Source organism: Saccopteryx leptura, chromosome 1, assembly GCF_036850995.1.
Source record: "Saccopteryx leptura isolate mSacLep1 chromosome 1, mSacLep1_pri_phased_curated, whole genome shotgun sequence".
NCBI classification, from domain to species: domain Eukaryota; kingdom Metazoa; phylum Chordata; class Mammalia; order Chiroptera; family Emballonuridae; genus Saccopteryx; species Saccopteryx leptura.
In genome coordinates, this window is record NC_089503.1 from 222,606,703 (window position 1) to 222,624,034 (window position 17,332).

Here is a 17,332-nt window from a genome sequence, read left to right on the forward strand (position 1 = left end):
ATTTTGCTTATATTTAAAAAAGAAAATCTTTATTAATGTTTTTTTAAAGAATTAAAGAGATTGAATTGATGGTGGCTGCTTCTCTATCTTTTTCAAAATCAATAAAATCTAATGCACTGAACATCAAAAGATGCAGAAACATATTCCCAATCTCCCTCACTGGAAAGTTTAGGGAAAACGTAACCTTAGCTCCTTCCACAAGGTTAAAGAGTAATCAAATTTGCCTAAAGGCAGTTCTGGTAGGGACAGGCAATGTGTACTGCTTATATTTAAGCATCTTTTCATTGCAAGTCACAGTGGCTGGTTTGAGTCAATATGTATGCTCTTTCCCCATGAAATCTGAATTGAATCCTTTCAAGTGATGGGTATAAAAATGTTAACATTTACAATAAAATTTTCCCAAATAATTCATGAAATTTCTGGAGGTTTCGTGCCTACTAGGACTGAATGAGTATCCTCAAAAGTCAGCTAAAACAAACGTAGCTTAATCATTATAAAATTCCAATGTTAACAAAATTAGATCTATAGTATATTCCTACAGAAGCCTTTAGGGTTATATTTAATATATGATGATAATGGAATAGGGAATGAATATGCTATATTATTGACATTAGTCTGACAAACAATAGAATTAAAATAAGAATATACTAATAAAATAAGTTTCTAAAAGAATTTATATAAAGCCATCTATGTTAATCTTAGTAAATATTAAACCCAGTTGTTACTCTAACTGTAACTGATTAAATATTACCAACCTAGTAATCAAAGTAATGTTTTCTATAACAAATCAAAAGTATATAATCAATCCTATGCTTTCACCTCTGGCTGAGTCCTCGTTATAATTGAACGGCATGTTTCCCTCCTGGAATAAGGAATGTTAAGACTGATGATGAATCACAGACATCCGGCTGACCCACACTGAGAACTAACATCAGAGCAAGAATGAGCCCCCAGCCCGGCCTCCCCTCCATGCTATCACTCTGAGGCTTACGGTTTCGATTCTCGGTCAAGGCCAACAGGACAACCTGACTGCAGGAATGTGGAGACACTAGATTCAGAAGATCTTTTACATTGCACCTTCTAGAATCATTTCTTGCCAAAGCACAAACCCTTATATACCTTTTGCTCTGCCTATATTTGACTACTTACCACTTCCTGTACTATGATAAAATTCTGTAAATCTTCAAAGCTTCCGTTTTTAATTTAGTTATTTGACTCTAAAGTTTTGCACCATTTTTCTCCAGAAAAAAAATTATAAGACTTTGAGATCCAGCTTGACCAGGCAGTGGCACGGTGGATAGAGTGTCAGCCTGGGATAAAGAGGACCCAGGTTCGAAACCCTGAGGTTGCTGGCTTGAGCATGAAATCATAGACATGACCCCATGGCTGCTGGCTTGAGCCCAACAGTCGCTGGCTTGATGCCCAAGATTGCAGGCTTGAGCCCAAGGTCTCTGGCTTGGACAAGGGGTCACTCGCTCTGCTGTAGCCCCCCGGGGGTCAAGGCACATATGAGAAAGCAATCAATGAACAGCTAAGGTGCTGCAATGAAAAACTGATGCTTCTCACCTCTCTCCCTTCCTGTCTCTTTCTCTGTATCTCTCTGTCCCTGTCTCTGCCTCTCTCACTTAAAAAAGAAAGACTTTGAGATTCAGCTCTAAGTCCACCCTCCTTAAAAAAAACTTCTCTATCACAAACACACTTAATAGATACCTTCCTCTGTGTTACCACAATATTTTGTTTATTGTACTTTCACAGTGATAATTGAGACATTTATTACTTTTCTTTCCAGTATATATTGAAATCCTTATAGGAAGGAAACACATGTTATTATTATCACCCAACCATCCTCCTTAAATATATTAGGTGCAAAATATTGGTTGTATTAATTTTCATCTGCACAGTGCATCACAGTTTACCAAGAAGATCCTGTGCATTTAATCCTTGTTTTGTACATTAGGTATCACTATCCACAAGTTACAATAAGAATTTAAGTTCAGAAACATAAAGTAGACCAAGATGATATAATTAAAAATAGAGGAGCCAAGACTTACACGTCTCCTGTCACAATATCCAGTGTTCTTTAAATTAAACCACACTACCTAGATCCATGCCATTAACATCTCTTGGTATCATAAAACCTCAGAAATGAAAACTTCCTGTGGCAATAATTTGTTTAAGAATTTGAGACTATTCACTTAAAAACAAGGAAGTATATTTTACATAAGATAACATGATTAAAAAGTAGTTCTTTACTAGACATTTACTAGACATGGGAGAATGTTTTCAAGGACAGATACAAGTGATTAATCGATATAAGCATGTATCTTTTAACATGTCATTGTTTTAGCAAAATGCTTCAAACCAGAAAAAATTTCTTGCAATATCCTTGCCTGGCGCTCTTGTTCTCTCCATTATGAATACTGACCCCAAACTTGAAAGAATTGGACTCTGGCCGCTATGTTCTGCTCAACCAACATGCAAGTCACTTGTCCTATGAAACATCCCTACTTAGCACCATTCATTTCTGATGGTGGTGTGAAGCAGACATGCTCTGATAGGCATATAGGCGATGTCTGCCTACCTTGTCACTGTTCTAGAAGACTTTTCCATGGTGGACTGAGGTGGGGAAAGAGAGATGGGAAACTATGCAGAAAAGTTTTCAAGGCCAATTTTGGCAAAGGCAAGTCAGGAAACTGCACAGCCTAAGGCCATGTTTGGCTGGAAGCAAGAGAAACCTAAGGCCTTAGGAACAGTGAGCACTAGAGAAGTGAAACACCTTCCCTCTCTCTCCATGGACAGTGTGGGTCACTGGCCCTGCACCTTCTTGGTACCACTTGGTACCATTGCTTTTGATATCCGAGACACCAGGAGTCAAAAAGATTCAGGGCTTGAATAGCCTTAGGGATTTCCAAGCCAGAGAGACTGACGCGAAGGAGATCTAGGGCTATCCCCACAGTTACACACAAATACAGGGTTAGAGCCCATCCTGGAATTTACATTCTTGATTCCCAGAACAATTTGCTTTCCAACTGCCATACATAAAGAAAATAAAACTTGTTTTTACTTCTTTTTGCTTTTCAAAACCACAATAGAACAGTGCAAGTAAAAACACTAGACATTCACTTCATTTTATCATTTATATTTGCTTCTCTTGACCTGTAAACAAAAACAAAACAAAACAAAAAAAAAATCAACCATATACCTTTAAAGGTATTTAAAGATAAGGATATACTGTGGAGGCCAGAAATGTACTTGAGTAGATAATGTGGGAAGATACAACAAATGAGAAGTTGATATTTTTTAAATCAAACTAAGAAAAAAATAAATGGAAATCACGATTACTAATACAGACTCCTTGCAAATAATTATCTTAGCAATTACTGATTACATCCCATCCCAGTCCACTGTCAAATAACAAAGTCTGCAAACTATCTATACTGCTCACAAAAATTAGGGGATATTTCAAAATGAATACAAAGCGATAAAATATCCCCTAATTATTGTGAGCAGTACATTTAAATATTATTATGTGCTCTACAAAGCTTTATTTTTCATACAACTGTCCCCTCCATCTGAAATTTTGCTTTCTGTGGTTTCAGTTACCTGTGGCCTGAGAATATTAAATGGAAAATTCCCGACGTAAGCAATTCATATAAGTTTTAAATTATGTGCCATTCTGAGTATCACAATAAAATCTCGGGAGTCATACACTATTCTGCCTCGAACGTGAACCATCCCTTGTGCAGCATCTCCATGATGTAGAGGCTCCCGCCCGTCAGTCACTCAGAAGCCCTCGTGGTTATCAAACTGTGGAGGTAGCCGTGCTTATGTTCAAGTAAACCTAATTTTGCTTAATAATGGTCCCAAAGTTCAAGAGTAGTGGGATTGGCAATTTAAATTTCCCAAACAGAAGTCATATAGTGCTTTCTGTTTGTTTGTTTTTTAGCAAGAGAGATAGAGACAGAAGGAGGGAGGGGACAGATAGGGACAGACAGGCAAGAAGGGAGAAAGATGAGAAGCATCAATTTTTTGCTGTGGCACCTTAGTTGTTTATTGATTGCTTTCTCATATGTGCCTTGACAGAGGGTAAGGGGGTGGAGGTGGCTACAGCAGAGCGAGTGACCCCTTGCTTAAGCCAGTGACCTTGGGCTTCAAGCCAGCGACCTCTGGGCTCAAGCAGCAACCATGGGGTCATGTCTATGATCCCACGCTCAAACCAGCGACTCCGCACTCAAGCTGGTGAGTCTGACCTCAAGCGGATGAGCCTGCGTTCAAGTCAGTGACCTCCAGGCTCAAACCTGGGTCCTTCGCATCCCAGTCCGATCGATGCTCTATCCGCTGCGCTACCGCCTGGTTAGGCCATATAGTGTTTCCTTTAAGTAAAAAGTTTAAGTTTTTGACTAAGGAGAGAAAAAAAAGTATATGCTGAGGTTGCTAAGATCTACAGTAAGCACAAGTCTTCTATCCATGATATTGCCTGATTTATCAATTAAACTTTATCAAAGGTATGAAGGAACAGAAAATAATCACAGTATATATAAGGTTTGCACTATCCATTGTTTCGGGCATCACTGGGGGGGGGGGGTGTCTGAGAACATATACCCTGCAGACAAGAGGAGACTACTGTATACCATAGACAAAGAAAATTTCAGGAAAAATTTATAAGAATATATATTCTGATTATCATAATTTACAATAGTATCCATTTTCAAATACTAAATTGAAATAACTTTAGCATACAATTACATGATTTGAATATAAACAACTATTTATACATAAACTTTGTCCAACTGCAAAAGGTAAAGTTAAGACTACACCAGGTCAGCCATTGTATCATATTTCATATTCTTGTAACCCCAAGGATAAATCCATGTTTCATTCACAGTAAGCATTCAAAAAAGCTTTGATGAGTTTATGAATATTCATAGCTTAGAGCCATGTGCTTAAATTTAACTCTGCGTAAATACAGGATTGTGAGTATGCAAGCTCTTCAAATTAATCCAGATGGCAAATATAATAAAATCTGAACCAGAAATTACTGAAAGGCTAGCTGGCCAAGATTCTATTCACACATCAGTCAGTATGAATTGAAAAATGTCAATATATTTTGAGTATACCAGGCATTTGAGCAAGTAGCCAAAAGAACAACACATAGATGTTTATACTGGTTACTTCTGATATCTTTCCAAACAAAAACGTCTATTTGGGGGTTGTACAACCAGTGGCCATGGCCATGCAGATTCACATTGGATTGGGGCAGATGGTAGAGAAACTGCAAAGCCTGAAAATAGTGGGCCACTGCATTTATTAGAGTCTTGCAACAGCGGACAAGTAAGCAGGCAGGGAAAACTGCTTCTCTCCGGGCTGACAAGCAAACAGGCTGGGGGTGAGGGGTGGGGAGGGACCCCCTTCTCCGGCAAATAATAGCAAAAAATGGCCCCTCCAAAGGCAGTAGGCAATCCGCAATCTATAATCTGCTGCCCTGAGGGCAAGCACCTGCAGCCTTACAGAGACTACACACACCTGGTGCTGCCCCAAGCTCATGCACCAATCAGGCAAAGTGCAAGCGAGCAAGCCTAACACACTTGTTTGCCCAATAGGTTTAAGCTCTTAATTGCAATAGATAGAGGACTTGAAATATGCATATATGGCAGCAAAAAAAAAAGTACTTTATCCCACAAATGTTTTTATAAAGATCATCTTCCCACAAATAAGTATATAATTGCAATTCAAAAAAATCTAATACCTCCTAAATCAGGGGTCCCCAAACTTTTTACACAGGGGGCCAGTTCACTGTCCCTCAGAACGTTGGAGGGCCGGACTATAAAAAAAAAACTATGAACAAATCCCTATGCACACTGCACATATCTTATTTTAAAGTAAAAGAGCAAAACGGGAACAAATACAATATTTAAAATAAAGAACAAGTAAATTTAAATCAACAAACTGACCAGAATTTCAATGGGAACTATGCTCCTCTCACTGACCACCAATGAAAGAGGTGCCCCTTCTGGAAGTGCGGCAGGGGCTGGATAAATGGCCTCAGGGGGCTGCATGCAGCCCGTGGGCCGTAGTTTGGGGACCCCTATCCTAAATATTTATGCTACTATGAATAAAAATTATATAGCACTTACTATATACTTACTTTATATTAATTTAATCCTTAAAATAATGCCAAGAGCATCATAACACCATCTCTATTTTATACATCATTTTATAGTAAAGGGACTGAGTATCTTTTTGTTTCCAGGTTGACGCTTTATCCAATGCACCACCACAGGTCAAGTCTTTCCAAAAAGCCACACAATTACTATATGATAGGGTCAGTATTAGAACTCATGTGCATCAAACTCCAACTCCAAAGTCCAAGCTTTTAATAGATGCACTATTCTGCCTCCCTGAATTCTTAAAATATAATTTTTGAAACCAACCCCATCTTTCAAAAATATACCCAAAATCCCCAAAAGCAAAAAAAAAAAAAAAAAAAAAAAGAATAAAAAAGAAAAAACACCATGGCAACACATGGTACTCAAAATCTAATTCCATTGCTGGGTAACATAAGGCAAGTTATCTTAAAACACTAAGATCTAGGTGTTATTTGATATAGAAATAAGATATATTATAAGATACTTGTATATGAAGCCTACAGTTTTGTGCACAAAGCCACATTCCACCTCTGAGCTCCATTATATACAGTAGACATCTGTTCTTAGTGCAAACATGTTAATCCTGGGACACACTGGAGGTGTATTCTATAATCATTATTTTCCTTCTGTGTTTTAATTCTTAGTCACTAGTCCACCCAGCAAACTGCTCACAGGTCTCTTTCCCCATGAAACATAAGGCACACAAAGCCCCAATTTAGGTCATTACTTCCATTACCCATTCCAGATGGCAAATCCCAATTATTCCTCCCTGGATAACTGCCTGCAGTCTACACTCAACCCAGGTTGGATGTATACTATTTCTTCTCCTAGGACTAAAAAGCATATAGAAAAGAAAAAGTTCCCTTTGTCACTGGGTTTCAAAAAGGAGACAGAAAAGGGAAGCCAGTTTTACCAGGTTTTGTCCTTATCCATTTATTAGAGAACAAGTATAAGCAGGATCTCTTCCTCCCAGAAAACCTAGTATTTTGCTAAAAATATGTTTTCTGAAAGGCTAGCTGGCTAAGATTCTATTCACACATCAGTCAGTATGAATTGAAAATTGTCAATATATTTTGAGTATACCAGGCATTTGAGCAAGTAACCAAGAGAACAACACATAGATGTTTATATCGGTTACCTCTGATACCTTTCCAAAAAAACTGTAATATAATAAATATTACATATAGTATATATTTTGAATGTACCAGACTTCCTAGTCTTAGGAAACCAGACTGGAGTTCCAAGAAGTTTATTTAACCTTGTGATCACTAAAAGCTTTCAAGCTTTTGACCTTAGGGCTTTTAGACAAGTTGGGATTGAAAAAGATCAAGTTATTTATGTACCTTCGCACAACATATTTGTTTTCTCAAAGGCATTCACACATCATTTACATACATAATGTACACTGTAAACCACTTTCCTGAATCGCCTGCATTTGAAAGGATGTTCTTCACACTCTGTGGGCTCATAATCACGAATTCACTAAATACTCAGAAAGCAAACTGAAAGTGTGAAACAATTTAACATGTACCACACAAAATGCTAGAGCCTGTGCCAAGAAGGAACACTAATGACTGAATTCTACGCAAAGTCAATTCAACCCCTGCCTTAATCAACATGGAAGATTGCTGTGACAATTCATACACTTGGGGCAACACACTGCAGTGCCTCCCGTACACTATTTAGCATTTTCCCTTGTCTTGTACCTAACCGGGGCATTTGGGTGGTAGCTTCCCCCACTCTGACAATACAGTGTATGTCTTATGAAGGGTAAGAATGATGAAGGCAAGCTATAATCTCAAAGAAAATCACAGTAGATGGATGTCCACTGTACAAATACCATCTCCTCAATTGCCAGTCTTAGTATACTCACACTGGCGAGAGGGCCAACCTGGAGAACTAAAAAAAAAAAAGAAAAGAAAGAAAGGCCTCTGGAATCTGGAATACAGAACCTGGATTCAAGTTCTCACCCTTACCTACTGGGATGACAGCCCAGACAGGAACCTTTCCGAGTCTCAGCGCCCCCTTTTGGCAAAAAGGAGTAACAGTAATAACTGACTGGAACAGTGTAGATAGAAGCCCATTTGAAATGTTTAATGTAAAAATATGAACTATGCTATTTGACATGAGTCATGAAAGCAAATCTTACATAAGTGAGGTGTATGGGGTCCAAGAATTTATTCTCTTGAAAGTTCTCCATTTGGCTGTTTTCAAGGTATGCATGAGAGTCTTCCTGGGGTATCACTAAGATTTAACTTCCATGAAATTAAGCATTCTTAATAACACAATAACCTAGGTACAAAACACACAAACCCTCAACTACTAGTCCTTTATGTTCAAGGCAGAGAAACGGAGCTCCCTCCTTCCAGGATAGTCAATCCACTGAACTGATGCCCAGGTGGTTCCCAATGCTGTACTACAGCCAAGATGGTCCTAATAAACACTTCAAATCCACTCATGGCCGAAGAAGAGAGCTCAAACGATGTGGATATTAGCAGCCATGCCAGGGGCCATTCGAGGTGCCCTGTGGTAGACAACCCATGTGCTAACACGTTATCATAAATAAGAAAAGTAAGGAATGAAGAAACTATTGCACCCTCTTACTATACCTCCGCCTCCCCCATCACACAAATTAAATGTAACTGATTGGAAGTTCAACATCTCGGAAGACATCAAATGCTGATATAAATATGTGTTTTGTGTTTCCATTCCCTTATAGAGTCCCACAATCTTTAAATAGTGCCGTGTATTAAAAACTGTTGAAACGTCTTTTTTAAACATTGAGGTGAATGCTTTGAGTAGGATACTAAGACATAAAATTAAATTTTGCTTAAGAAAAATAATATATTTAGAAGCATTTCTGACTTAATTAATGTATGATTTCAACTTCTTAGAATTGTTATCATTCAAGGAAGTTGGTTTGTTTTTCAGATATCTATACCAAATATTTTACCTTAACTTATAAGTGGAAATTGCAGAAGAAGAGCTGAGTAAGGCAAACATCTTCGTGTTCACTTTCTGGATTTCAATTAACACCTAATTTACAATACTTCTCCATACAAATATATAGTTGAGCTCTTCAGACCAGCTTGCCAGCATTAGCACAGTTTGTAAGGAGCTAACAAAACAAGATTCCATGAGCCAGCCCACAGAGTCTCAAAATCTAATAGACAATATTCCATTTTCAGGGCTAACAATGGCAAGAGCTAAATAAACAACCAAGGGATTCCCTTCTCCCGCTTTCTGGGGAAGAACACATTTTACGGGATTCATTCCATAGCTTTGAGGCTATAAAAAAAGGTTTTTGTTTTTAATTTCCTTTCCAAGTATTATTATTCAGTAGATAACTAGAGGAAATATACAACTAAAGCCATATTGCTAAATCATTCTACTGTATTCAGGGTTGGAGAGAGGACTCTCCAAGCCTTAATTTAGGAAGGATAAGTCCACGATTAATTCCAGGTCTTGGAATACAAAAGCACTGGAAGAGGCCTCAAAAATTTCCCCAGTGGAGGAAATCCTACATTGCCAGGAATCTTGCCAGGCACCTGAGCCCTGGCCTAGGCTAGCCTAGCTGTGGCCCAGGATGCTGCCGGGGCCTTGCCCACGGTTCAGGGGAGCAGCACTGCCCCTCCCCCACCTCCCCAGACACCAGATGGGCGCAGCAGGATGTGCAAGGCCTCATTTTAAATGGATTATTTGCCTCTATCTTTTCTAAGCATTCTTAGAAAAGCTTATGGAGGGACCCAGGTTTAAATATTTCAAACGATGCTAAGGTACTGCTAGAAATAATAGGCAATATTCTAAAGAGAAAAAAAAATTAATGCTGGAAAATCATTAGCACTTAATATTTTCTATCTGAATTCTAGAAGAATTTAAAGGCTTACTTCCTTTCCACGAAACTCAGTGACTGAGAGGCCTAAAAGATTGCTGACGTGACTAATATTCTTAAGGTTTACAAAGAATATAGTGGCAACGACAAGGCAAGTGAGTCTAAACTTTAAATCAGGGAGAGCTGCTCTGAGGTACAAAAATAAGACTCATACATATACAATGGGGGAGACAATATGGTTTCCGTAGAAGAATCTGCAATGGCACATGATTAGACTTTTGTAGAAAAGTGAGCCATCACGAGGAACAGAGGAAAAGCTGTGGACTTACATATTAACTTGTACAACAGGCCTGCCCTAGGCTCCTACACACTTTTCACTGTTTTAGTGTGGGCTAAGGAAGCCTAACAGAGAAGGGAGAATCCCTTCCCTATAATCTCTTCTCTGAGATACTTCATGTAATAATTCATGGAACTATTAATCTGGGGGGTTATATTTTAGAAAAATCTTATTCATACCTAATAACAGTAGCTGCCACTTGTGGGCTCACAGTAGAGGTGGGCGCTCATGACAAAGGCTGAAGAATCACTTACTATTGGCAAACGAAGGACAGAATTCAAGTGCTGCATCCAGCATAAAATGCCCTATCCATCCTTTTTGCAAAAACTGTATTTTGGCCACTTCTGAATTGGCGGCAGAAGCAGAAAGAGAAAAGAAAAAAACAAAAAACAAATTCAAGGTCTGAGAAATGGAAACGAAAACAGAAGTGACTGGCTGAGGGAAGCAGCTCCACGAAATGCATTTTTAACATGAGGGTTTGGCAACCTAGAGTGGTGTCCACCAAGAAATATATGTGTGGGTATTTAATATTGTGATGGAATAGAGCAGATATGGCATCGAACATCAGTTCTACAACGCCACACCTAAACAAAAGGCAGCCAACGAAGCTGGAAAGTGCAACATTGAGGACTGAAAGAATGAGAAAATCTTACCAAGAAACTATAAATGTATGAAAATTATCCCAAGAATTAGTATACTAAAAAACTAGGGCACTAGTTATAAAGCAAAGCAGGAAAAAGAATCCTGTAGGATGCTAAAACCTATTTCTATACAAACAGGCTTGCATATGCTACTCACCAACAAATTTAACCTTGCAACTCACTGACCTTTAATCATGCTTGGATGTTTTCCAAAAAGAGTCATTTACTGACAAGATTCAAGGTAGAAAGTCTTTCTTCAGGGTGCTCACACTGTCTAAGAGAGGATAAGGTTTCCCTTCTGGAGAAATACTTTACCTCATCAGTCTTAACAGCTTTTACCCACCATTCAAAATACTTATTTCTTCAATCTCATTTGATATTACATTTTCAATTGCTTGGGCTTTCCTGATACCCCTTAAGTACAAAAAGAGAAAAGAAGGAAGAAAGGGAGGGAGGAAGTGGGGGAAGAATGCCGGTGGTGGTAGGGGGGATGGTGTCTATGGGACTTGGTTTATCAGGTCTCTGCTTTCCAGATAATCTCTGGACATATCTAAGGGATTAATTTACACCCTGAATCTGCACAGGCTCTTCACATATTAATACTCGGATTAACACCTATTGGAATAGTTCAACAGTGAAACAGGACACCTCGGTCTCTGTTCCAGAATGACTTCCTGCAGCGTCAGCTCGCCAGGGTCCCCCAGGACCCTTCTGAACTAGAGAGAGTAGACATCTGACTGCAAACTCAGGTGACCATGTACTACACTGAAGAAAGACAGTCAGACATTCCTCTGAATTATCTGCATCTTTGTGTCTATTTATATAGAGATTAATTACCTACATTTCTGTCCTAATGGATTTGGCTATATAAATATATCTGAAGCTGTGTTGCATTAACTATCTACTTTCACTTATACCAAAAATTTCCAAATCAAAATTCAATTACATTAACACAACGTTTCTTTTTTAAAAAATTCAGCGAGAGGAGGGGAGGCAGAGATAGACTCCAGCATGTGCCCAACCAGGATTCACCAGGTGTATAGCCAGTATCCGCGGCCACCATCAAAGCCTCCTGGCCAATGCAGGTTCGCATTTGATCCAGACAGACGGTAAGGCATGAACAGAGCCGAGAACTGTTAGTCCATTTTCCTTTGTTCTAGACTCACACTCGGCAAGCGAGTAAAAACACACACACTGGGCTCCAAAACCCACTCGTTGAGCGCTCACAAAGCTACTGACTCGTCTGAGTTTTCCTATAATCAAAGGCTTCCACCTCACCAGTTTTATTCACCTCTATTCCCCATCTCCTTCTCCTACACAAACTGGCTTCTCCTTCCCCATTCCACCATTTTGGCTGCCTCCTCTCCTCCATGTGGCCTTTCTCTGCCCTGCTACAGCATGGGCTGTTCCTCTCAAAAGAACATGATCACTCCCTCCCAAAATGGCCTCCTAGCTCCACCTTTTAAAACCTTTTGGTGTGAAAGCCTTCTCCCACCACATATTAGCATAACCACTTCCCTTCCAAGCAAGAAGGGCAACTAGCTGTATCAGTGAGGGCAGTGGCCATCTTTAACAATAAGGGTGAGAAAAAATAACTTTATCTGCCTAACATCTGGCAAGCCCACTAGGGGGCGATGCTCTGCCCTTCTGGGGCCGCTGCTCTGTTGCAACCAGAGCCATTATTTTGGCACCTGAGGCAAGGCCATGAAGCTATTCTCAGTGTCCAAGGCCAAATTACTCGAGCCATTCGAGCCTTCGCTGCAGTAGGGGAATAGAGAGAGAGAAAGAAAGGGTTGAGGTGGAGAAGCAGATGGTCACTCCTCCTGTGTGCCTGACCAGGAATCAAATCCAGGACTTCCACATGCTTGGCCGACACCCTACCACTGAGCCAACCCGCCAGGGCCCAAGGTTTCCTTTCTGACCTATAGTTTCATGGATTTGAAATCTGAGTTCTGATAGGTATACAAATTATATTGTTTCACATATATTTAAGTATGGCATAATGTTTAATAAGTTACCGTTACGAATATTCTTCCTTGGATAACATCTGATTTTTGTTAGAACAGAGTTTTGTAGATAAGGGCTGATGATCAATGTTAATAATCCATATTGAGAAGGTATTGAGAACATACAGATACCTAACAGCCATAATCCAGTCTTGTGATACACATTAAAAATCAGGTATGACTTTTGTCCTCAAGGATTTATAAGCTAACTGGGTTTGGAAAAGATGAAACTATTTGCTTAACCATTCCACTCACACCAGATATAAAAGTAACTGCATTGCTTTTAGTCTAGACTCCAGGTAAACCTGGATGGATTTCTGCTGTTTGCATTTCAAGAAAGGCCTCCAAAAGGCCAGCTAAGACTACAGCAATCATTTAATACAGCCAGACATGCAGCCAGAAGACCTGAAATCAAGTTGTGTGTGTGTGTGTGTGTGTGTGTGTGTGTGTGTGTGTGTCATAGAGAGAGGGACAGAAAGGAAGGGAAAGAGATGAGAAGCATCAATTCTTCGTTGTAGCACCTTAGTTGTTCATTGATTGCTTTCTCATATGTGCCTTGATTGGGGGGCTACAGCAGAGCAAGGGACCCCTTGCTCAAGTCAGAGACCTTGGGCTCAAGCTGGTGAGCCTTGCTCAAACCAGATGAGACCGCAGTCAAGCTGGTGACCTCGGAGTTTCGAACCTGGGTCCTCCACAACCCATTCCGATGCTCTATCCACTGTGCCACCGCCTGGTCAGGCAAGTTATGGGAGATCTTAACAAACACATTTAACCTCACTGAGCATCCATTTTTCAGTCTGTGTAATGGGAAGATAAACAAATTCGACCATGTTGGGCTGCTGTGTTGAAATAACATACTCAAAAGTGCTCTGAAACTAAAAGCTATTTGAGATCAATCCACTCTTATCATTCAAGGGGTATTAGGATGCCTTTTAGGAAAGTTCAAAAAGAACATTTTATTCCAGGGCCATGCCCACCACTCTGCCTTTTGGAAAGGGCAGATCAAAGGTGCCCCAAAGTCTGGAGAGCACTCCTTTTCTTGCTTTTGCATGGCCATCTTTCACATAACTGTCCTCATCTTTCTTATTGTAGAGACCCTCTTTTGACTCTTGAGATTTCAATGTACTATTTTTTTCTGTCATTACAACTTTTGTATTATACAGTGCCAAAAAAAGAGGCACTAAGAGTTTGCCATTCTTTAGCCAAGATGGTAAATTAAAGCCTTTCATTTCACTAAATTAAAAAGCAGGGTTGATCATTTAAAAAGTGATCTCAAATTCTGGGCAAACTTCTCAGCCTTCCTCTTGAGCCATTCTTATTCATTTTCACTACACACACACACACACACACACACACACACACACGTATGCCTCTTGTACACAAAGATAGGGAAGAAATAAGATTAGAGTAATAATCCATTCAAAGTTGTTTTAATTTCAACAATTATGCTCAAAAATAAACCTGGATAAAAGGAAAAACAAAAGTAAATGCTATTAAGGGTTCTTTTCTTTTGCCCTAGAAACTTATTTGCTGAGTAAAATAAACATTTATGCTTGAAGTATTTCAATACATTTGGGGCAATTACTGAAATTTTAAAATTGAAAACATTCATCAATAGAAAAGAAAGTATTCATGTTCACAAAATCACCTTCTGGACAATTTCTAATATCAGATAAGCCTGAAACAACATTAACTGCTGAAAATGTATTAGCCAATTTTTGACACTTCTGATAATATAATCATATTTAAAGTTAATGATGTTTAAATGGCAGAAACTCTTACTTTGTGTAGAAAATATATTTTCCTGAAACTGGACCAATGTATACATATACCCTGGTTTCTCAGGTTGATAGCTGGTTGAAACTTTCACACAACATAGAACAGTTTTCCTGGACAATCTTTAGAAATAATATATTTCATTTCCACCTTACCTAAAACTTTAATAAAGCACACAAATGTCATCCATTTGCAGAGATCATTCAAAACAAATTTCTCAATAAAAGGTCTGTGTAGGGAGTGGAATTAAATTCTGGTTGCCCAGCCACCAGTTAGCCCTGTCCTCTCCTCCAAACATCAGGGAAGGCCCAAGAAACTTTTGATGGGATAGATGGAGTGTTAAAGATGAGAAAATTGGTAAGCCAAAAGTGAACTAAGTCACATTTTTTTGGTTCCAGACTGACAAGTTTCTTCTAAGCTACTGTAAGTTTTAAGTATCTGCAGTAAGAGTTCACTAAGAAAGATCTGATAACGCGAACACAAAACACACACACACTTTCTCCTTGTCAGAACAAAGTGTCAGCAGAGGTAGAAATTAACAAGGGAATTTCCAGCATTATCTTTCATTTGTGTATATCTCTCCTTCCTTCAGGCCTAAGACAGGTTGAATGAGGTTTACCTAGCTAGGAAAGGAAAGAACTTGCAGTCACTGACCGACGCACCCCGCACACAATCTGGAGAGGCAGAGATACTTCTGGTACTTTGCCCACTCCCTTCTTCTGCTTCTTCCAAGCCCACACCTCTTGAGATGGGACAGAACGTCGTGCCTTCAGCTTACAAATAACTCTACTGCCAAGTCGCTTTCAACAACCCCTGTAACCTTTCTTCAGAAGTCAGTCGTGAGTCCACACTGAATCCGGGTCACCTCGACCTCAAGTCAGCAGAGCTTGGGTCCAAGAGCCCCAGGAGCCCCGCGGGTGCCGCGACGGGCGCGGGCGTCCCGGGGCGCGGCGCTCACGTGGTCTCCGGGCGCGGCACGTGCGGCTCCGACCTGAAGCGGCGAGAGGGAAGCACCGCCCCGCGCCGGAGGAGAGACCAGCAGAGGCACGGGGCGCGCGCAGGGGAGGGGAAGGTCCCCGGGCGGTCGGGGACCAGGCGAGTAGAAGCTGAGCTTCAGGCGGTGCCGGTCCAGCTGTAGTTCCCAAGGGTGTACGCAGGAAGGAAGACACAAGTTTGAATGGGATGGCAACTTGGGTTTTTAAAAAGATTTATTATTATATATGGGCAAATGTATTTGAATTCCTTCTAGCGTGAGAGCTTCCAAGGTCGTCGCAACCCCTTTCTCGCCTAGAACCCACACTTGAAATCCCTGGCAAACGAGGGAGCAAACGTGTCCCGAGGTAGCAATTCCATCCCCACCCACCTTTTCGGGAACAAAGAGGAGGTGTTGTCCCCTCCAGGCATAAAGCCGGCTGAGTGTTGGTATTTAAAACCTACGGCAGCCAGCTGTGTTTATGGCTCGTTTCGTTTTGCTGGGGGAGGGGAGGGGAATCTGAACTCCAGGACGTTTTTCGCAAACTGGGAGACTGGAGCTTGGCATTCGATGCCACCAGCACGGAACTCCAGTCAACTTGGGCCGCGGCGGCTGCCACTTGGGGGTTGGGAGCGAAGTAAAGGAAGGGACGAGAAGGAGGGGCGGCGGAGGAGCTGGCGAGGGAGGGAAAGAAACAGGTGAGCTCCCACTGCCACCCACCGACAATCGAGCGCCGCGGCCCCCGGCGCGCCACCGTCCCAACCTGGAGCGGCACTTACCGGCTTTACATGGGTCCTTGTAATCTATCATTTCCTCTTTATCCTCTTCGCTTCCCTCAAAAGTGTAATCATAATCGAAGCCAGTGCAGACCCACAGTTCCCCGTAGAAAAGAATCCCCGAGGTCACCAGCCACATGAGCATCCTCGGGGAGAGCGTTTCCAACCCCATCCTCCTCCCTTGGAGGAAAAGGAGGGGACCGGACCCGGAGGTGAGGCGTCCGCGGTCCGCGTTGATGTGCGGGGCGAGGGGAACCGATGCTCCTCTCCCTACGGGGAGGCTCCTCGGCAGAACCGGGGTGTTCAGGTGTCCGGAGACATGCGGGTGCCGTTGGGACAGTAGAGGGGGCAAGAACTGCCTGTTACCCCCAGTTGCAGAGAGAAGTTGGCGAGTGGCCCGCGGGTGGGCGGAGGGCAGGTAAGGAGCTCGGCTCCGGTAGGCGGGGAGGGGCAGCTGCGGGCAAACTCGGCTCTCGCGGAGCGGGTGCTCGCAGCCTGCCAGATCTTCCTTCTCGCGGCCGAACTTCCCACGGCCGCGCTGGGCGAGCGGCGCCCCTCGGCTCAGCTGCCACCCGAGCTCCGGCTCCCGCGCCGCGCCCCCGCCGCTGCCAGGACCCAGCGGCCGAGCGCTTGCCGCCGCCTGCGCCTGCCGCCGCTCCGGGAAGATGAATCCGGTCTGCACATCAGCACATCTGAACTGAAAGGGGAGACCGAGGAAGGGGGTGGGGGACAGGCATGTCTACGCCTCGAGACCTTAAAAGCTTGCAGAAGCCAGCAAAGCGCCTGACTGCAAGGAGAGCAAAACTAAGGATTGGGGGATGCGATGTTTGCCTCCCCCCGCCCCG

The 17,332-nt window shown here is 41.6% G+C and overlaps 1 protein-coding gene across 2 annotated transcripts in view; it reads right to left on the reverse strand.

The window, feature by feature from the left end:
* The window catches only part of TLL1 (tolloid like 1), a 202,133-nt gene extending 185,068 nt beyond the window's left edge, over positions 1 to 17,065 (reverse strand). For both annotated transcript variants that reach the window (XM_066386943.1, XM_066386936.1), the window contains exon 1: positions 16,491 to 17,065. In XM_066386943.1, coding sequence (XP_066243040.1) covers positions 16,491 to 16,659 — 169 coding nt within the window. In that variant the 5' untranslated portion in view covers positions 16,660 to 17,065. The remainder of the gene's footprint in view (positions 1 to 16,490) is intronic.
* Between the last annotated feature and the right edge of the window lie 267 nt (positions 17,066 to 17,332).